This window comes from Clytia hemisphaerica, unplaced genomic scaffold, assembly GCF_902728285.1.
Source record: "Clytia hemisphaerica strain Z4C2 unplaced genomic scaffold, Clytia hemisphaerica genome assembly, whole genome shotgun sequence".
NCBI lineage: Eukaryota > Metazoa > Cnidaria > Hydrozoa > Leptothecata > Clytiidae > Clytia > Clytia hemisphaerica.
The window spans coordinates 242,475-263,745 of record NW_027103319.1 but is presented as its reverse complement, the minus strand read 5'-3'; the positions used below and the strand labels follow the sequence as shown (position 1 = coordinate 263,745).

The 21,271-nt window shown below is 35.6% G+C and overlaps 2 protein-coding genes across 3 annotated transcripts in view; one reads left to right on the top strand and one right to left on the bottom strand.

Moving 5' to 3' along the window:
• The window catches only part of LOC136814436 (cell division control protein 45 homolog), a 28,258-nt gene extending 21,491 nt beyond the window's left edge, over positions 1-6,767 (bottom strand). The window contains exons 1-7 of one of the 2 annotated variants that reach the window (XM_067070985.1): positions 6,582-6,767; positions 2,501-2,560; positions 2,151-2,243; positions 1,600-1,691; positions 1,134-1,245; positions 321-431; positions 25-74 (exon numbers count right to left, since the gene is read on the bottom strand). In XM_067070985.1, coding sequence (XP_066927086.1) covers positions 25-74; positions 321-431; positions 1,134-1,245; positions 1,600-1,691; positions 2,151-2,243; positions 2,501-2,560; positions 6,582-6,632 — 569 coding nt within the window. In that variant the 5' untranslated portion in view covers positions 6,633-6,767. The remainder of the gene's footprint in view (positions 1-24; positions 75-320; positions 432-1,133; positions 1,246-1,599; positions 1,692-2,150; positions 2,244-2,500; positions 2,561-6,581) is intronic. The other variant, XM_067070991.1, reaches the window with a different exon arrangement.
• Positions 6,768-14,044: 7,277 nt separating this feature from the next.
• On the top strand, positions 14,045-21,050 carry LOC136814428 (solute carrier family 15 member 4-like). The gene is made up of 5 exons (XM_067070977.1): positions 14,045-14,960; positions 15,180-15,348; positions 16,750-16,945; positions 17,800-17,991; positions 19,674-21,050. The coding sequence occupies exons 1-5, from the start codon at positions 14,077-14,079 to the stop codon at positions 20,039-20,041; spliced, it is 1,809 nt and encodes a 602-aa protein (XP_066927078.1). The 5' UTR covers positions 14,045-14,076; the 3' UTR covers positions 20,042-21,050.
• Positions 21,051-21,271: the final 221 nt, after the last annotated feature.

The window sequence follows — 21,271 nt, the reverse complement described above, 5'->3', positions numbered from 1 at the left end:
TATCAAAAATATTTTAAAACAAACCTCTCAGTGGCCCAACGTTTCTTTTTGACTTGCTTTTCCAGATAGGAAACCTGAATGATAAACAATTATCTCAAACTTAAATTGGAATTTAATCTGATACGTGTAAAATCTTATTTTTAATTGGTATGATTGTTCAAAGATTAAAAAACTTTTTATCAGTTCAAGAAACCATTAGATTACCCCGTCAAACTAAAGTTACTATGTATTGCTAGTCAGATATAAGATGTATTTAATTATACAGAAAAGGAACCATTCAACCTTCTCTTAATTCAATAGAATACTGCATGATATCTTACATTGCTGGTTTTTTGTCGTTTTGAAGATGGTTCATCAGGATTGTCATCTTCAGAATCGCTGTTCTCATTTTCCTTGTTCTGTTCTTCCTCCTCACCTTCGTTATCATCTTCCTGTGGGAAAGAAAGGGATTCATGATATGCATCATTATTATCATGGACCCAACAGCTGATTAATTACAAGTGACATTTTGACTTTACGTCACTTACAACCAATCAACTGTTGGGTCTGTGTTGTAAAGCCAAAAAACATTGCAATGGTCCATATCATGCGACTCCACAAGCGATTCTAAGTACCTGAAAATCTTTTAAGGGCCAATAAATGACCGGTGAAACTTTACCGAATGACCGCAACAAGTCCAGTTAATATAGCGGCCATTTCGATGCGTCCGGACCCAGACCGGCCTCCATCGACCACAAAAAATGAAAAAATGTTGAAGCAAAGTACAGAGAGAATATATGAGAAAATGTTGCACTGAACGTAGAACATTATCAAGAGTTTTAAAATTTAAACTTATAGCTTTGAAAAAATAAGGCCATGTTTGAATGTAACGGTTCCATTTTGCTTTGAAGCGAAATGAAGTAAAACTTGAATTTAACCAATAGATTGGGTTCATTTCGCTTTGGAGCAATTAACACAACCGTAGTGTCAAACGTGGTCTAATACACAGGTTCTTCTTTGGAAAAAGTGTTAACAAAGTGACGTTAGTGGTTCATACTAACAGTTCAGATGCTAAAGAAATTCTATGCAAAAAGTTATGCCAGACTTGAAAGAGGAGATTCACTTTTGCAATAAAAGAAGTTTGATTGGCTTACATATTCGATGACTTTTTCAGGGTCAGGAATTTCATCGATTGTTGCATCTCCTTCTTTGATCAGAATTTTGATTTGCTCCTTGAATACATTATTTAAATCTAATGGTCGATGACTGGAAGGAAGGAAAATACTTTGTTAGCAGAGGTGAATTTGAAATTGGGTCACTTTTGAGGTCAATGGTCATAACTGGTCATAATATTATTTAACACAAATTACAAGATCTTGGATAAAATAAAATAAAATGGAACGTCGACTATACGGCTAGTAAAGCATTTATTTAAAACAAAGCTTTTCCTTTAAATTGCTTATTTCATACAAAAGCAAGAACAAAAACATTTAGAAGAAATAATAATTATTTTTTGATAAGAGCCCATCTCATTTATGGATTAAGTCAACTCAACCCAAAAATAACAAAAAACTTTTGGATCTGTTTGGATAAGACTTCTAGGATAACAAACAACCGAACCTGTCAACAATGAAGAAAGTGGAGTCTTCGTCAGCTTCAAGTACATCAAAATCAATGTTTCCACCACAGTTGATCAGGAGAAAATATTTGATCTGAAACAAAAAAAACCAATTAGTCATGCATGGAATCAAAAAAGTCCTGTAAAATAAATTAAAGATGATTTTGATACTGTTTGATGAAATTTCAGCATGATAAAATCCTTCTGTATACTTATTAGAATAAAATAAATAAAATCACATAATGCTGGAGAAAATTCTTTTAAATTTGAGCAAAATATATAAGGAATAATTAATGCTCATTAGCCACAGCACCTTTCATTATTTTTTTGTCTGAATATACAAGTACTGGATTTCTCAACGAAAGATTACCTTTAAGGTATTAATAAAACAATATTAGTCATAGACTATTATTAGATAGCTGTTGTATAAAAAACAGAGTATACAAAGTGTATTAGTCAGTCAGTTAGCAGACTCAACCAATTCTGCTTGACTTTTTAAAACAATTGCTGTTATAAAAAACAATGCATGAGAGCTTTAAATAAATCCACCTACTTGCTCCTTGTGTTCATCATAGACTTCCTTGATGTTGTCAATCCCAGAAACAGGAACAATTGTGTATTGTACATTGTCTTGTTGGAACAAGTTCTAGGAAAAATTGTTTAACCGATAGCAAACTTATTGCCTTTGGCTTTTTCTATTTCCTGAGTCAAAAAAATTGGTGTCTCATCTAAAGATATGCAATTTGATTAAAAAAAGTTTTAACTTGCAGGGTTCATGTCATGATGCAATCCTCAATAGAACAAACACATATTCAACCTACTTTTCAAAGTAACTTTTTCATTTCATTAAAGAAGACCCCTAAGCAGAGATTAATAATAAAACATATTTTAAATAACAATTACCTTAACTATTCTGCAGGCACATAATGCATCAACATCGAGTGCAACTAAAACCAATATTCTCTAAGATTGATAAGAATTAGGAAAAGTTAAGTTCTCTTGAAATCAGTATTCACCTTATGAAGACTCCCTGGATTGATGAGCATGAAGAAATAGAAGAATAATTTAATTGAATTGTTTTATTTTGTCGAATCAAAAAATTGCCGTACGATTGTTTAAAAAGAGTATCCAATCAAATGAAGGTAAAGCGTTTTCATCCAATAGTTGTTTTGGAGAACGCAACAGTTACCTAGAGATAAGATAATTGATCACATTTTTATTGGATGAAGGAAAGTAATGTATAATGTGGAGTAATTTGTTATTCAAGGCCGTTGCGCTCTCCAAAACAACTTTTAGAAAGGATTCTTTGAAAAAATAACGCTTGCATCAAATTCCCGCTTTCGTCTGAGAACTAAAGACAAGGAAAAATTTAACACTTAGAATCAACGATTGAAAAAGATTAAGTTATATGACTACCAGAGCTTCACAAAGTGCGATATTTTGTTTGTACGGAAGCGCACCAAAACACCAGCTTTTTTTTAGTTTTGTCTCGTTTACCCAAACACTGCACTCTTGCATAGGCTTAGGGCTCAAGACTAGAACTCCCTATACAAGACATTCGACTGACCGAAAAAATTCATCATAATCAAATTTGTCAATTGTCAGAATCATTTGCTCCCTGGAAATACGCAACTTTCTGAAGTTTCATTTTTTTCGGTTGTGCTTCATTTAAAAAATAACAGAGATGAAAAGTTACTATCAATCCTGCGAGTAAAAAAAGGTATATATTCCGAAAACTTGCTAATTAATATATGCATAAAACTGATAAAATCCTTTCTTTTTTATTTTTAGGTGACGTCACCATTGATCCTTACTTGACAATGGAGAACCAGATTTGACAATGCATAAAATAATTATTACGAGCCCGCGGACGAGAAAGTTTGTGTGACGTAAGAATTGCGCAACAAAAGAAGCGCTAGAGAAACACCCACGGAAAATTGTCAATGTAAATGAATATTTCACTAAGTAATGAAGTATCAAACTTTTTGTTTTTTGTATTATCATAGTTTTTAATTACTATTTTTTGAAAGTCAAAGGACAATTTAAAACTGAATTTAAGACGATTGGGTGGACATTGGGTAGGATGGGCGTTTTGCGCTCCGAAATCGGAAATTAGACGAAGCGTTTTAGTGTATGTAATATTAATTTATGTTTTTTTTTGTTTTTTTTTCGCGAATGCAAAATGAATTTTTGAATTAAGATAATATATATTTCTTTACTTTACGAATAATTTGCTGTGTTGCTTCGCCACTTACCCCCAGATTGTTTCAGTAGGCAATTAAGTCATGTGACTAAAAACATGCGTATATGTTGAACCCGACTTTGGACTGACCAAAAGAGTAATTACATAAATTATTGTGGAAGTGAACGCTTGAAACGAATGTTTGGGAAATCAAAAAGACAACTTTAGTAAGGATGTTAAATTTTTAGAATATCAACATTTGTGATAAACTGACTACTCGTTATCCAAGGCGCCGAAAAGCCATTAGCACCAAAACTTAGGGCCAGTTGTTAACCTTCATCATACACGGCAATCTCATTGGTTGAGTTTTAAAAAAGACTCTCCGATGGAGCGATTTATAGAAGCCACTGAGAAGAGACCACTTTCGTTTTTATTGCAGGTTTCGATATAAAAATTGTATGGGGAATACTTCTGTCAATGTAGAAACAGAAATAGAAAAGCGCCCGATCACAGACCGGCCCCAGACCGGCCCCGATCGCCCGGTTGACATCCTTTTACAAAAGTTTTTTATGTAATTTTTACTAAAAATCACTAACTACAGCCAGAACCGGTCTAACGAGCGGCCACAAGTGTCTAGAAGCGGCCAGGATCTTTAGAGATCACATTTCTAGAAGGTCTGGAGCCTGATCTAAAACAAAAACTTGACCGCTACTAGACCACTTGTAATACCGGACCAAGATCGGTCTGATTTTCAGGTACTTTAAATCGCTTGGGAAGTCACATATACTGTGAGATCGGGTAATTTGCATCAGTGGGACTAACATGCATAGCAAGTTGACTCAAATGAATGACATGGCTGGTCAAAGTTTTAAATCAAAACAAAAATGAGAGTAGAGGTAGAGTAGAGCTGCGTACCTTAAGGGAACTTATTTTGGTGGGAACTAATTTTGGCGGATTTGGTGAATTTAGACGAATTTCGCCAAAATTAGTTCCTGCCAAAATTTAATATTTTGCTCACTTGCCAGAATAAAATTGCCAAAATTAAATTTTTTTTCTTTCCTTGCCTAAATAACCCCTGAAATTCATCAAAACTGCTAAAAATAAGGCAGAATTTACGCTGTCATTACGCTAAAATTATATTTCCCGCCAAAATTAAAAATTTTTTCTTTCCTTGCCTAAATAACCCCTGAAATTCATCAAAACTGCTAAAAATAAGGCAGAATTTACGCTGTCATTACGCTAAAATTATAGTTCCCGCCAAAATCAAAAAAATTTTTCTTTCCTTGCCTAAATAACCCCTGAAATTCATCAAAACTGCTAAAAATAAGAACAGATTTACGCTGTCATTACGCTAAAATTATAGTTCCCGCCAAAATTAAAAAAATTCACTATTCGCCAAAATAAGTTCCTGCCAAAATTAAATTTTTTTAGGATATTTGCTGCTCATCAAAATTAGTTCCCGCCAAAAAAAGTTCCCTTAAGGTAGTTCATTTGTTTTGAAATTCGGCAGCTTTAATTGGTCAGTCATTTGATGGCTATGCAAGTTTCCCTCCACCACTGATGCAAGTTATTACCTGAATTTAAAGGTACATCCCCCTTGTACCCAATTTTGCCTAGGTACCCCCTGGCAGTCTAAACTTTAGACTCCTGTATCAGGATTAGAAACTAGGCTAGTCTTACCTCTTTTATCTTTTCCTTTACAATAATACAATGCTGACAAGTTGACACAACACATGTGTACATGTACATTGACAATCCTTGAGAAAAATTTATTTCAGAAATCTGCAATAAAAACGAAAGTGGTCTCTTCTACTGATTGCTTCCCAGCGCTCCTTCGTAGCTGTTTATCAAATTTCCACTAATGAAGTTGCCGCATTTCAGACGGCGGCCCTTCTTTTTGGCATCCGCGGACTTTCAGTGCCTTGCACGACGGGCCAGTATGGATTCCACGAAATCTTGCGCCAAAGATATTTTTCCGTGCAGCAAGCCTCACACCAAGCAAAATTTCTTTTGTACCAACATTCAATTTTTCAATAAGGGTGCAAGATGGGAAAAGAGGCGCATGCGCCAACATAATTAATAAATTGACGCGAGCGCAAGCGAGCGAAAGCAAATTTAGCCAAACGGAAGCCAAAAATCGATGGATTATGGAGTCATTCACGCCGAGCTGGAATTATTACTTTACGCCAACTGAAAATCAAACAATCTCTGTAAGTACCCTTACGCCAATGCGCCAAAAACGTTTCAGTTGTACGCCGAAGAACTTCGGCGTTAGTTACACGAAATCCATACTGGACGACGGGCTGCTGTAAAATCCCACCCTTCATTATATTCGTTTCAATCTATGATCCGTGGCTTAGGTTTTTTCTCATCTTCAATTTACTGAAGAGAGCGGGAATTTGATGCGAGAGTTAGATTGTCAACAAAGTGCCGTAAAAAATCATTGAATAAAAGAACTTAATTTTTTTTGAAGAATAGGTGCATGTTTTGTTTTTTGCACAAACCCCTGTAACTATGGGCGAGCACCCCGTTGCTAAGATGTTGGCTTGAAATCAAAAATGAAACCACTCAAAACGAAAGTAAAATCGGCCCGTACTCGAAATCCCGTAATCTTGATATACAAGAAGTTTAATAAGTCTATACTGCCTGGGAGATTTTGCTCCCTCCCCAAACCATCAATCCCCCCCCAACAAACATGGCTAGCTAAATTTCAAGGGAATTGATATGATTTGGAAATAGGCATGTAACCCAAACATGACTCTTCAAAAAAAGATAGAAGAGACAGCAAAAAAATTTAGCTACCTCTGAAATAATGACATCATAGAAATCTTCTTTGATATTATCTATAATCATGATCGAGAAAAAATGTGCACCATATCAAATTTCACATATTCCAGCAGTCATCACTCTTATTAAAAGAAAAGATGAATTAATTTGATTTGAAAAATGGCTGCAGGAGTGTGCATATAATCGAAAATCTCCAGAAATCTTGGCGTTGTTTTCATTGCAGATTTAATGGCGGGAAAAGTTTGTTTACGTCTAAGTGCTATTAGCCAAAACCCCTTTTGCCTACTTCATTTCTCTGTAGATTTCTACCTTTGAATAGAACAATCTACAAGTGTGACTTTCCCAAAATCGTAAAAATAAACTTTGCTCTACTATTTTAGGCTAGTGTTCGATCACCTGACTAAAAAAAATAATTTTACTTTCGTTTCTGCTCAAAAAGATCAATGTGACATTGATTGGGAAGAGTTGGACAACGAGTTCAACAGAACTGTGCTGGCTGGGGTAAGGTAAGTAATCAGAGTTATGTATGTTGTATGATTTGTTATTCAAATGGTTAAAAAAAGAGAGTAACTAAAACCCTTTGAAATTCCCTGAATGGATAAAATCAACCTCGTTCCCTCTCCTGCCTGCAGCTGCGTGGGCCTACTACTGCTCTGGCTGCGTATAATCAGCTTTTTTGATGCTTACTCAGCCTCAGCTTACTGATCGCTAGTTAATATCCTGGTATAGACCTTTTTTTAAAGAGGCAGCCATGTTGAATAATTATGTACTCCAGCATAAAAACAATGATACAGCCATGCATAAATTTTAAAATATGTATGATACAGTAATTATGCATGGCTGTATCATTGTTTTTATGCTGGAGTACATAATTATTCAACATGGCTGCCTCTTTAAAAAAAGGTCTATTGTCTATTTTTGGAACCCGTAAGATAACGACCCTTCTCGGGCCTCTTCGGGCCATGTTCGGGCCGAGAGACCCTATCAATTCTTTTGGCCCGAACTTGACCCAAATCATTCGGGCCACGTTCGGGCTACGACTTAAGACGTAAACTGTTCAACCTTTACCTTTGTGCCTGTGTCAGAGAAGATTCCATTGATTAATCCAGCTTTTCCAGTCATAATGAAATTAAAAACGTGAAAATGACGTTGAAAATGTGTGAAAATGTTAATTTTAATTTATTTCGTCGCGTTCCATCCAGTTCATCTTGCTAAATAAACTTAACAAACTCCTCGTGGACCACGCTTCAAAGTTTAAAACCAGGACCAGTTTAATAGCAAATATTTAAGTGAAATCAAGTTTTTCTAGAGAAAATATTGAAAAAATGCAGTCCTGAAATTACACGCAGGTTTAAATCCGTAATAACTAAAACGTGAAACGTCAGAGAAACGGGTGGAAACGATATGGAAACGGGGGGAATCGCCCTGGAAACGGGGAGAAACGACAGGGAAACTGGTGGAAACGACATGGAAACGGGGAGAAACGATTAGAAACGGGTAAACGACCAACAGTACAGTGAACAAAGCTTCTGTTGTATCATTAGTCGGTTCCCGTCGTCGCAAACGCCGGTTTAGCAAAGCCCTTAGGATGATAAAGATGGTATTGTTGATGCTCTCAAACTTTATTTTTAAGGGGAATTCGAATAAGTTTTCATCAACCACGGGAGTACATATCATATCGTAAATATCTTTTTATGCTTCAAATGGAATAAGAGATAGAATGGGACTTATTCACCAGAAATAGTAAATAAATAGTAAATAAAAGCTTAGTAAATAATAAATCTTCAATTGTGAGAGTTTCAGTAAGTTTGAAAGCGATTTCAATTTAATTTTAATCGAAAACGGGAACTTAATTGACCTGACCAGTAAAACGTCAAATTGAGAGCCTCAATATATCATCAGTGTGTAAGAATGGAAAATATATAAAACAATGTTGCTCGCTGTATTTACGAATTTGAGGTCGACATGACGCGCCTTATAAGACCAAATAATAACTGCATTTTCGAAAAACAATAAGATTTCTTGTTTTAAAGCTGCACGAAATCCCTCTTTCATACTCGAACCAACCCCTTGGCAAAATTTGAGAAATTTTTCATAAACTCGCCGAGGAGTAGATAAGCTGAACGCATCATAAGCCCTTTTGATAATAAAGGGGAAACTATAGACTGAATTAATCCCAAAGAACGAAAAATTACCACTTAAAATGGTTTAAAACTAAAGATATGACAAATTTTATGTTCTGTTACGTCATTTGGGATCTAAATGATGTCATCGAATGTGTAATAAACTTTTCACTCTACTGTAACTATTTCTTCATTGACCAAATATATGCTCATGATGATTTCCGATCCAATGAGGGGTCAATCATTGCTTAAATCCTTCTCAAACTCCAGATATTGTATTTTTCAGTTTTTGATGACGTCATCGGACCTAAGACGCCTCAATTTGAATATGTTTAATTTCGAAAGTCTCTATATGCCCACTCTTACCCCTCCTAACTTATTTTCCATTAAAATTCTCGATCCAATGAGGGGTCAACGACCTCCCAACTCCTTTTCAAACTCGAGATATCGCATTTTGAAGTTATTCCCAAACTTGTGACGTCATTGGGTCCCGTTCTAATGTTGTCAACGGTCAATTCAAGAGTTTTGGAATTTTTGTGGTCAACGGATAGCTTATGCCCCAAGGGTCCCAAAAAAAACAAAAAACATCAATTATGTCCACGGGAAAGTGGGTTTTTAAATTTGCGAAAGATTTGCACTGCAACGACTTTTATGGTTATGCGGAGCCTGTGATAGAACGGAGATGTATCTTAATGCTGGGCTAGCGTTACATAAATTTCCGTTTCGTTTCCACCCGTTTCCGTGTCGTTTCCACCCGTTTCCGTGTCGTTTCCACCCGTTTCCGTGTCGTTTCCACCCGTTTCCGTATCGTTTCCACCCGTTTCCGTATCGTTTCCAACCGTTTCCATTTCGTTTCCACCCGTTTCTGTATCGTTTCCACCCGTTTCCACCCGTTTCTCTGACGTTTCACCTTTTAGTTACTACGGTTTAAATCATAATTTCAAAAGTTAGCCCGCGTGAGGCCCGCCCGCGGCCCGAAAACTCGGGCCATCCTCGGGCCATCCTCGGGCTTTATGTGCATTCCAATAAAAGTTTTGGCCCGAGAATTCTCGGGCCATGTCGAGGGTCGTGTAAGATAACGTAATTAAAAAAACAAACCGTTAGATATTTCAACGACCCACGGCATGGCCCGAACATGTTCGGGCCTCTTGATTAATACTTTTTAAAAATGGCCTGCGCGTGGCCCGCGCGGGCCCGCGCAGTTTTGGACCATGTTCGGGCCAGATTTTCGAAAACTTGCTACGATCGCGCGTGTAATTTCAGGACCCAATATTTATATTTTAAATTCCTTATTTTAGCAAACAAATTTAAAAATCTTCATCTTTATTCAAATATATATTGTTCAAATATAAAAGTTAATCATCTATTTTCCAATTAAGTTAGGAAAATTATTAAAAAGAATGATTTGAATCTTACTAATAATATGAATCTTACTAATAATATGGTCTTCTTTTTATTCTTTATCCTTTTCCCTTTTCTCGTGGTCTTCTCCTATTCGAAGCAGAATTTTTCTGGATCGTTTTGTACTGTTATACAGCTTTGTGAATCAAACTGGTATTTGGAACTTTGAATTTGTATCTGCTAATGAAAATATTTAACAATGGATGATGATAAACCAGGAAAGGTAAATAAAAAACATGGCCCGAGCAAATCCGTATCAATTGTAAATACATGGCCCGAATATGGTCCGAACAAAATGTTCGGGCCGATTCAATAATACTTTTTTGTGGCCCGAGCATGGTCCGAACAGGCCCGAACATGTTCGGGCCATGCCGTGGGTCGTATATTTCACAGGCTAGCTCTAAAGCTCTAAAACAGCATCTATAAATGACATGAAAACCAGAATATGATTCTTCAATGGGAATCAGAACTATAAAGCGCACTTACAAACATCAATATATCAGATCTAACAAAATTAATAACAGCACTGTCATCATTGACAATAAAACAAAGGATTTTCTATATCTGTCAAGAGTCTTGTAAAGATTCCAACAACTTCCGTTGAAATGATCTATCACTGCTTAGTCTACCATTTTTAGCGCAGTCCGAGGATTGAGCCGAGAACGTCTACTGAACGCCCACGAGCTCCCACACGGCTGAAAAACTTTAATCTGTCAATAATTTTTTCAAGCGAAGAGACGCGAAGTGATTCTAGCTTTACGATAGTGCCGCGAATCATCAGTGGGTAGTATAGACTTTTTTTCAAAGAGGCCACCCTGTTGAATAATTATGTAGTCCAGCAGAAAAACAATGATAAAACCATGCATAATTATTACAATATGCACGATACAGTAATTATGTATGGCTCTATCATTGATTTTATGGCTGGACTACATAATTATTCAACAGGACGTCCTCTTTGAAAAAAGGTCTATTCAATTATCATTATACCTTTATTTTCATTTCTAGAACTTTTGCAAAAAAAAGGAAAAATAGAAAAGTTGTACGTTTTACTACTCTATTCACATATATATACTGAATTTGAAAGATCTTCTATGTGGCATTTTTTTGCAAACTTCAGAAAACTAATTTTTGTCTCCCTTTTGCGGGACTTTACCTTAAGTGCTTGCGTGCAGCATACCGTAAGTTGGTCTAATCTTGACATCCGTATTCTAATTTCGACACCCTTCTTTAGAGATAGGAATAATATGAAAGTTGGAATCGGTGATTGAAAAAGAATTTTTCCTCTCTTACCACTAAGCAAAGAAAAATAGTTTCGGCCTTTCTATTATTTTCAGCTCTAGAAAAGGGTGTCGAATTTAGACGAGGGATGTCAACATTAGACCAAGTTACGGTAGGGTACAAAAAGTCCAAATATGTGTTTCCCGTGTTTTTTGTACGAAGAGTTAGGTCTATACTGTTTCATTTGTTCCTGCTGGGTTTGTTTGACTTGACAGGACCGGTGTGTCTGATGCGTATTATTTTTGAAACACACGTGTCCAAGTGTTCGAAAAATTAACACCGGACTAATACCAGACAAAAGTTTTCTGGTGTGGCTGAGGGATACTTTTTGGCACCGGACAAAACACCGGACTGTTCGATGCGCTGACAGGGTCGCCCTTTACACAAACGCGACAGTATATTTAATAAATAATTACTCCGCACTTCAGTGGATGCAGGTAAAACTAAAACGAGCAGAAAATTCGATATTACCTATAAGTAAGTTTTTTCCAAATTGGCATGCTAACATTCTCTCGAATTAGCATGCAATAACGCTGCAAATCTTCCTGCTGGACGTCCCTATAAAGTATTAGCTTGAGTATTAGGGCTTCATAACTATTATAGGGAACACATGATTCTCGGGTAAGTTATGGCATGTCTTAAAATTACCAAAGTTGATCATTTGAGAAAATGATTTTTTCAAAATTTTGATGACGTCAGCAGAAATTAGTAAAAAACGAAAAATGCTATTTTTTGCTGACTTACTGATAATCAGAATTTCGAAAAAAAAATTTTCTTTAATGATCGACTTTAGTAGGATACATCTTTGGTGAAATTTTGAAGGCAATTGGATAAACAATCCTTGAGAAATTCAATCTTTAGTTTTTATGACGTCATCGATTTTGACGTCATAATCAGTTTTTGAAGTTTTTTGCAAAAATCAGTGAAAAAACAATTAGGTTACACATCAGGTTAGAAACTACATCATAGTACCCTTCATGTTCAGTCATTTGTTTGGTAGTTTCTGTCGGCTAATGCAATCTAAAAATTATGGTAATATTCAGTTTTTGAGACATGCCATAACTAACCCGAGTTTTCCAGCACAAGTGGATTGAGTAATTTAATATGCAGAACTGAGTCAATAGGTTGTCGCATTCCACCAGAAACGACTATTCTGCCACTAAGATTTCACACTGCTGCCACTTCTCTTTCAGAAAAAGACCAAGATTCAGGTAGTGAGAAAGTTAGTCAGTTTCATCAGTAAACACATAATTTCTTGTACCTTTAGAAGGAAACCCTTTCCAATCTTATGCCGGTTATCCCGGGAAAAATAGCGGAAAAATCATGGAAAACTCAGGAGAATCTTATAGCGGGAAGTGATTTTCCGGTACGGGAAAAAATCTGGAAAAAGCAAATTGTTCTTTTAACATGTAGCTTTTTTATCTAGCCCTTCCCTGCAACAAACCAACACATAAATAAAACAAAAAACACAGATAAATTAGTTTGGAACGGTGAGAGAGAGCAACATTATTTTTGCTATACTTTGCAAGAACACAACAGCGTGGGCTTTCTGGCACGATTTTCAAAAAGCCCAGAAGTCTTTCTGCCTGTCTGACATTTCATTCGTTTATTGTTCTAACAATGCTTTTGTTTGTTTCAAGTTCGTTTGATCCCCAATATTTCATATAACTAAATAGTGAATGTTCAAAGAGAGCTTTTATAAAGATATAAAAATATAAAAATAATGATTTTATTGTTATCCAAGAAAAGTTGAGGGAAAATATTGAACTATTGACCAAATATAATCTATTCTTTTTGCATTATTTTCATCAAAATTTATCATCATCATCATTCATCATTGCTCGACCGCAGTCGAGACAATGGATTCCACTCGCTGGCGCCAGGAGTCGCGGTTGCGCATAGCAGTGCCCAGGTCGCTAAGATCAAGGCCTGTATCCCTGCTCACCACATCCGGAAAGGTAAGTTTTCTCGATCTCTGAGCCACACGTTTAGGTTTCCAAAGCAATAGGGAGGAAATAACCTCAGATGAGGCACGGAAACAATGACCAGCAAATTGAACGCGCTTGGCTTTAAGCAGGAGAGAGATTGGTTTCAAGGAACCGTATATGGTACGTTTTGTTGGATGGTCACGCATCATCATCATACTGAAGATGATGTTGAGGATATAATGGGATATGACAAAGCACCAATAAATTGGAGCTATTCTTCTGTCAGAAGGTTGTTGAAGACGAGGAGGATTAATTTTCTAATAAACAAAATATAATATTTTCAATGTAAAATGCATATTATATATTATACATAAATTTTAACACTTGCTAGAAAATTAATCCTCCTCGTCTTAAACAACCTTCTGATTTTTTCTAATTTTAAAATGGATAGTACTCTTTCCATTTAAAATTACCTAACTGTAAACAGACTGTTGATTTTCATTTTCAGATAGAGCGTTTAGTTTTTCTCTAATTATAAACATGTACTATAATTTTCTTGGTACAGAATGCAAACGTATCTGGTAGGTAAGCATACGGTTGGAGTTGGTGTGAGCTTTAAAAAGACATATATGATAATGATATTTTTGACAACAGTAAGTGTTCTAAAACATTTTTATTGTGTTTTATAGTAATTAAAGCTGAGTACATTGATCTGTGACCTATATAATTTTAATTGTTATCTTTTTAAGAAATCATATTTGAAAAAATGAAACATTGATGGTGAATGATAAAAGTATTAGTTTCCCAATGAGCGACACAGACAATGAAGATGATGAAAGCCTTATGGCTTCAGGTAGAAGTAGTTCTTTGAACTCTCTTTCTCAACCTCTACTCAGCTCTGATGAATCCGAGAGGAACAAGAAACCCAGAAGACATGTACTCAGTGATAGATTATTTGCTGAACGCAATAAAAAGCTTGCTAAATTTTGTGTTATGTTGACTGTTACTTTAGAAAGAACTGCATATTATGGATTGTTGGGCAACTTGGCATATTTTACCAATGTCTATTTGGATTATACAGCAGATGAGAGTGTGAATGTTACACTTGGTTTTTCTGGATTGACATGGATCAGTTGTTTTATTGGTGGTATATTAGGAGATTCATTATTAGGTCGATTCAATACAATTATCACTGGATTGATAATTTATATTGTTGGTTATGCGAACATGAGCTATATTGCACATATTATGAATCACGAAATAGATGATGATGATTTTGATAGAGGACGGCAGAAATTGTTTGTCGGTTGGTTTTTAGGATCCCTTTTCCTAATCTCATTGGGAGAAGGTTGTTTCAAATCGAACATGTCACCCTTTGGGGCTGATCAAATTGACTCCAATTCAGACAATTCTGAATTGAGATCATTTTTTAATTACTTTTATTGGGCAATTAACATAGGAAGTTTAATGGGTTTTTCATTGATTGTTTGGATTCAGATTCACTTTGGATTTTGTACTGGTTATGTCGTGCCATTGAGTTTACTTGGACTTGGTGCCTTGATTTTTATTGTTCCACGACAAAGGAATTATCATATTTTGTTACCAAAGAAAAATGTGATAATGATCATCAAAATCTTGTGGAATGCTCTTACTGGGAAAAGGTAAGATTGGTGTTAGCTGTTAGCTTATAAAATTATGCATTACTAGTCAACCCACCCTTGAATCAGATTCTGAAAATACTTTCGTTATTTGAGTTTTTTAAAGTGTCTCAGAAGAGATGATAGGAAGATTTATTTGAGGAATTACTCACGGATGTTAAAAACTCGAAACTAAGCTTCGAAGCTGGTCTTTTTTAGCAAAATTAACTTTGCTTCTAATAGGCCTCACAGCGCATATGAAGAATATAATCCTATGGACGGGAGATTGGATCGAGCAAAGATTAAGTATGGCGGCAAATTTTTGGACAGTGATGTTGATGACGTTAAAGTGTTGGTGTCTTTGTTTCCAACACTTCTTTTCCTAATCATCTATTGCAGTTGCTATTACCAGGTGAGATTTCTTACATTACGTTTATTCAATTTTATTTTTACGCTTTGATCTTTCATAATCTTTTTGATTTGTAATCCTGAAAATGTTCTTAATTTGTTCTTATTTTAACCATTCTGTGAGTATTTTTGTCTTATGCTCTTATATAGTTTGTTCTTTTAACATAACCTAAAGTCGTTGATTTTAGTCATCTTGATGGCTAGATCTTTCACTAACTTCTTAGAAGTCGAGAAGAACTAGTTTATTAGCACATCCCGGATAAACAGTTGCTCTTAGATTAATTCAATAATGACCCTATTTTGAAATTGGTTTAAAATAGCATTCTAATTCAAAACGTCAGTTTTTGGACCTACCTGGAGGTCCTATAAATTAACCTGTGTTCGTCCGTCCGTCCGTCCGTCTGTTACCAACTTTTCTCGGGATTGAATCATAAGATTTTTTTGATTTTTGGTACAAAGGTGCAAAATGGTAGTGGGCAAAATGTGACGGAGCCCGATTTTCGAAAAAAAAAATTTGGGGGCAAATTTGGGCCAAAAAACGGCTAAAAAATGGGATCATTAATTTTTTCTGATTTTTTGCATGAAACTAGGGTATCAAATTACTCAATTTTTTTATGAGATAGATGTTTTTTTTTTGCTCATGAGGGCTTACTTTTGAAGGATATGTGTGTTTAGACATGAAATTTTGGTTGGGTTGCTTGGCGTGTTTTTATAAAAAACTGGCCAAATTCAATTTTTTTTATAAGCACATTATCAATTACTTAGTTATTGGCTTTTCTCGAGATTGGCTCTTTTATTCTTTATGATTTTTTGCACAAAGATACATAACTATAAACCCTCGAATGTGACGGAGCTCGATTTTGGGAAAAAAAAATTTTGGGGTAAATTTCAGCTAAAAAACAGCCAATAAAGGGTTTTTTGGACTTTGTGAAATATTGGATCATTGTTTTTTTCTGATTTTTTGCATGAAAGTAGGTAAAAGATGGCTCAAGCAGATTTTAGTAAAAAAAGAATTTTTCGGCTCAAAAAACGCATGTTTATCTATAAGAATCACTATTAATAAGCATACATCAATGTTCTTAGCCAAATTACTAAATTTTTTTATGAGATAGATGTTTGTTTTTGCTCACGAAGTCTTAAATATGAAAGAATATTTCAAGAGCATGAAATTTCGGTTTCTAAAAGCTTTTTTATAAGAAACAAACGACTAATTTTAATAGATCGTCACTATTTGTGTTCTGAATGATTGTTTAATGGTCACGTCACGTACATATTAATTATAAATGTGTTAAATGCATAACCAGGTAGGTCCATAAAAGTATCACTTGTTAGGTCAATGGTTTATTCCTGGTGCAAGGGATGCATATACGACTACTAAAAATCTATTTGAAATGTCAATTTTTAGGTCAATGGTTTATTCTTGGTGCAAGGGATGCATATGCGTATACCGACAATGGAGAACGAGGAGATCCCTGCAGCCTGGTTACAGTTAGTCAATAATATCACTGTTCTTTTCTTGGTACCTGTCATCGATCAATTTGTGTATCCAAAACTTGATTCATTGTTCGAGAGGGCCCCACATTTATTCAGAATGTCTATTGGTAAGTGAATGTGTTATATAGAGTAAGAGTATCGCTCATTTGAACTTGAAAGCTATGAATCTAATTTTTTTCTTTTTTTTTAGTTCGAATTATAGAAAGATTCGAATAATATAAGTTCGAATTAGCGAGAGTCCACCATAAATCTTCTTTTCCTTCACATATTCGCATAGGGTAGAATAACCGAAATTTTTGTGTGAGAATTAGTGAATCGGCTATTTTGGATATTAAGGGATTAACTTAAAAAACTAATCGCAAAAATTTTGCGAAAAGGGCCGGAATTTGTGAAAATTCGAAATACACGTATTTCCTATTAGCGGATTCATGTAAAAAAGTCGCGAAAAACGTTGAGAAAGTCTCTGATTGGCTGAAATATTGCATATACAAGCATATTTTTCAAAATGTCCAGAGTATGAGGTAATCTTTGCATACCTCCACCAATCAAAAGTTTGTTTACTCGACGTTTTTTCGTGACTTTTGCATGAATCTGCTAATAGGAAATAGGTGTATTCACTCACGCGAAATTTACTGCGCTTACTATTTAACCCTTTAAAGTGCCACGATCATTTTTTCTAAGTTTTTTTAAAGAAAATCGCGAGTTCAAACTTTAAAGGCTTATATCTCCGGATATAGAAGAAGTTAGAAGCTTGTTCATAGTTCGTTGGATAGCTTAGAGTCTCTTCTTTCTTTTGCGCGCCTTTGGCGCCGCCCGATCCCGGAAGGGCGGGGTGGGCAGTGGGTAAGGGGTGGGGGTAGGTTAGGGGAATTTAAGCAGTGATAGGGTTACTAGTAAGGTATATTTAATTTTGAAAAGTGCCCGAAAAACTGTTATTTAATTGCTTTTTTTAATTTTTAAGGTATGATTATTGCCAGTCTTGCAATGGTATCAGCGGGTCTTGTTGAATACCACCGTAAAAACACAGCTGGGTCACACACCAATGAAGTGAACGATGAACATATTAGAATTTTGGCAAGAAACTTCAGCATCTTTTATCAAATACCACAATACGTATTACTTGGAATCTCAGAGATTTTCGTTCTTATTACTGGTATGTCTATACACACTTCCTGTGTCACATACCCGCTGGGACCCGCGCCCTAGCTACTAGAAATTAAAAAAATCGTCCAAGTTACAGCCCTACTGGTAGCATGGGGTCCACTTGAAGCTTTCTTTATAGACTGGATGGCGTGATGAAGTACGTCGGTGGACCGTACATCATCAAAAATTATTAAGAAGCAAAGTTCAGTCAGAAGTAGACTCTAGTCTACCGTACTGGAAGATTGACTTTAATTCCATCAAGGATTCAATGGAAAAACATTCAACCATTTTCGTCTTAGGAACAATAAATTTTTTATCCCGATTGAGATTTCCCTGGAAATTTCAGCGCCATCGTTGGAAGAAAAGACATGGGTGTTTATACACTTGACCTCCCTTATGCAAAAATTGCAAATCTAAGTAATTATTTATTCAAAGAATGGAAAGGTTTTTCTTAACACCCCTGTGTCACAGCCCCGGACGAACTTTTTTTTCTCAATGTGGATAAAAATTCCTATTGAAATTGCAATGGGGATAGAAATTCTATTGTTCCAAGGTTAAAAAATCCAGTGGGGACGGTTTTCGAGTGCAATTTTTAAACATTGAATTTCGAGTGGGGATGAAATCAAAGTCAATTTTCCAGTGGGGCTGAAATTCCAGGGTATTTTCCAACCGGGGTGTTTCTTAACCCTTTCAGTCCCAGGGGACTGCACTGCGGTCCCTTTATACCCTTCGTTTTTCCCAGAGGACCGCACTGCTGTCCCTGACTTCTTTTTGAAATTGTGATGTTTTGGCGGGAAATAAAGAAATGTCTTTAAGTAGCTTTCAAAGAAGATAAGATAGCGCGTCGTGTGCAAAAGACTGCGTAAAAAAAGCTTGTTCGAGTAAAAAGTTTTGTTTACAGCAAAAGTATTGCAAAAATTTGCAAGCAAAACCTGTAAGGCCGAAAATGGGATTTTTTACAGCTTCTATCAATCATTATGATTTTTCTATGAGGAGCTAATCAAACAATTATTTTTTCAGTTAGTAGATACTGTTGTGCTAAACATTTATCAGAAGAATAAATGGGTTTAAACCATTTTTCATAAAAAAATTATCATTGAATGGCAAAAAATACTGTTTTCAATTTTTTTTGCCTTTCTCTGGTCACGTGACACGCTGATGACGTCACTTTGCAATTTTTTTTCTATCAAAATGATCCTCATACTATAAGTGAAAAAGGGGGAAAACTTGATAAGCCTAGGTTTAGTAATTCCAGAGATATTGAAGCATAAGTAAACGCATTCAAAAACTCATTTTACGGCTCTGGGAAAGTAGCTGTGAAAACTCCGGGTCTGAAAGGGTTAATACGATACCCTCAAATGAATTAACTTTCATAGCCACCATCAGATCGCAAATTTCAGATTCCCTTCTAGTCAGTTAGCATGATGATTAACAGCTTGCAGACCAGAAGAGTCAGTCAATTGGAGGTATTTAGAGTTACCCCTGAAAGTAACCGTGACCGTGGACTAGGAATCGGCTCGAAGTGAAGAAATATTCAAAAAATCGAGACCTTGATCTAGCTAGACCAATACGCTATTACAATGTTTCGTAAAATGAGTCAAATTATTTTTCTGTTCAAAAAATTCTTTGTTTCTACTTTCAGATTATCCCTTGCATCTTTTAAAAATATTTTAATCATTTCTTTTTTCACAGGTTTGGAATTTGCATACTGTCGTGCACCACGATCGATGCAAAGTTTCGTCACCAGTCTCTTTTTCGTTGTTAACGGCATCGGTGCTTTGCTGACGTCAGCAATTATCGTACTAGGTAACAAATTAGGTTTCAATTTCATCGGCAAAGACTCCAGTAAGCTCAGTAGGGATGACCCAGTCCCGCATCTCACAGGAAACTTGGATCATTTTTTCTACTTTATGGCTTGTTTGAACTTCTTGAATTGGATCTTGTTTGTGATTTACAGTTTACGTAAGTCTCGTAAGAAACAACGCCGTGATTTGGAACGTACCGTTGCGGCGTTTATACAAGGGAGCTATGAAGACTCTCTACGTGCAAGTCCAACGTAAAATTCATCCTCGTAAATATGTAACACTATCGAATGTACATATTTATGTACGTAAACATTGATATTTAACGTAAATACGTGAATACTTTATCTTATAACACGCATTTAACGTTCAAACGCAATACGGCCATTACGGAGTGTATTTGCTGGCGTTATGAAGTTGTTTGCTACATTTTGAAAGAAAGTAGAAAGTAGAAATGATGCTAAGAATGAATCGACTTTGGATTCACCGTCATTTTATGGGGCTGGCTTTGTTTGATCGTTTCACGATGTACCGTCCAAAAATTGTTTTACGGCAGTTGACAAAGCTTCTTAACTAAGAAATTTTTATAGAGAACGTTTATTTCACTGAAGATTGCCATGTCCTGTATGGCATGAAACATCTAAGTATGAAATGAATTTGTTTTCTTTACTCAAACTAGTAAAACAAACTGATATCTTAAACTTTTATGATAAAAATGACCTGTGTATTATATTATGTTGATGGGTGCAGCGTTGATATTTGCTGGTTACTGTCTGTTGATATTATGTTCTGTTATTTGTTGATTTTTTGACTTTTTGACAATTTTCTCGATTTTTCAAGGGAAAATGGCAGTGGTTTGAATAAAGTAAGAATAATGTTGTTATGTTCTATTATTTCTATTTTTTAATCAGGACATCATCATTTTACGTCTCTACTACCTATAGTGTATTAAATACCCGTCAACATTTTCAAAATCGGTCAATCACAAAATTAATTATCCGCTGAAATTAACATAACTCTTTTGGTGTCAAAAGTTAATGCAGGACTAGACCTGCGCCCTTTAGGTCAGAATAGCGAGTAGTTTTTGTATTACTAGTGATTTAATTTGCATCCACCAAATTAAGTATCTAGCTGTTTGGCCAACCGCCAAATTAAGTACAAGGCAAAACTAATACACTTAAGGTATGTACATATTTTATAATAGGCAAAAAAGGGGCACGAAAAGGATACATTTTGCCTAAGTACTTGAATCCGAGACCCTTCGTTTTTAAATAAGGGTCGCATTTTGTCACTTTTCGAAATTGAGTGGTTGCCAGGTTTTTGTTACTTGCTTAATATTAACTTGACCGTTAAAGGACATCATTTAACGTCATTCACAGCATTTGTGAACAAAAGAAATCGTAATTTTTGCCGTGCCGCAATAGCACAAATTCTGAAAAAAAAATTTATTACCTGAAGGGAAGAAATTTTGGCGGAAAGAAATTTTGG

Coding starts and splice junctions, on each gene's coding strand:
- LOC136814428 (XM_067070977.1), top strand. CDS start 14,077: ATGGTGAATGATAAAAGTATTAGTTTCCCAATGAGCGACACAGACAAT. Junction 14,961..15,179: donor AATGCTCTTACTGGGAAAAG/GTAAGATTGGTG, acceptor TGCTTCTAATAG/GCCTCACAGCGCATATGAAG. Junction 15,349..16,749: donor ATTGCAGTTGCTATTACCAG/GTGAGATTTCTT, acceptor GTCAATTTTTAG/GTCAATGGTTTATTCTTGGT.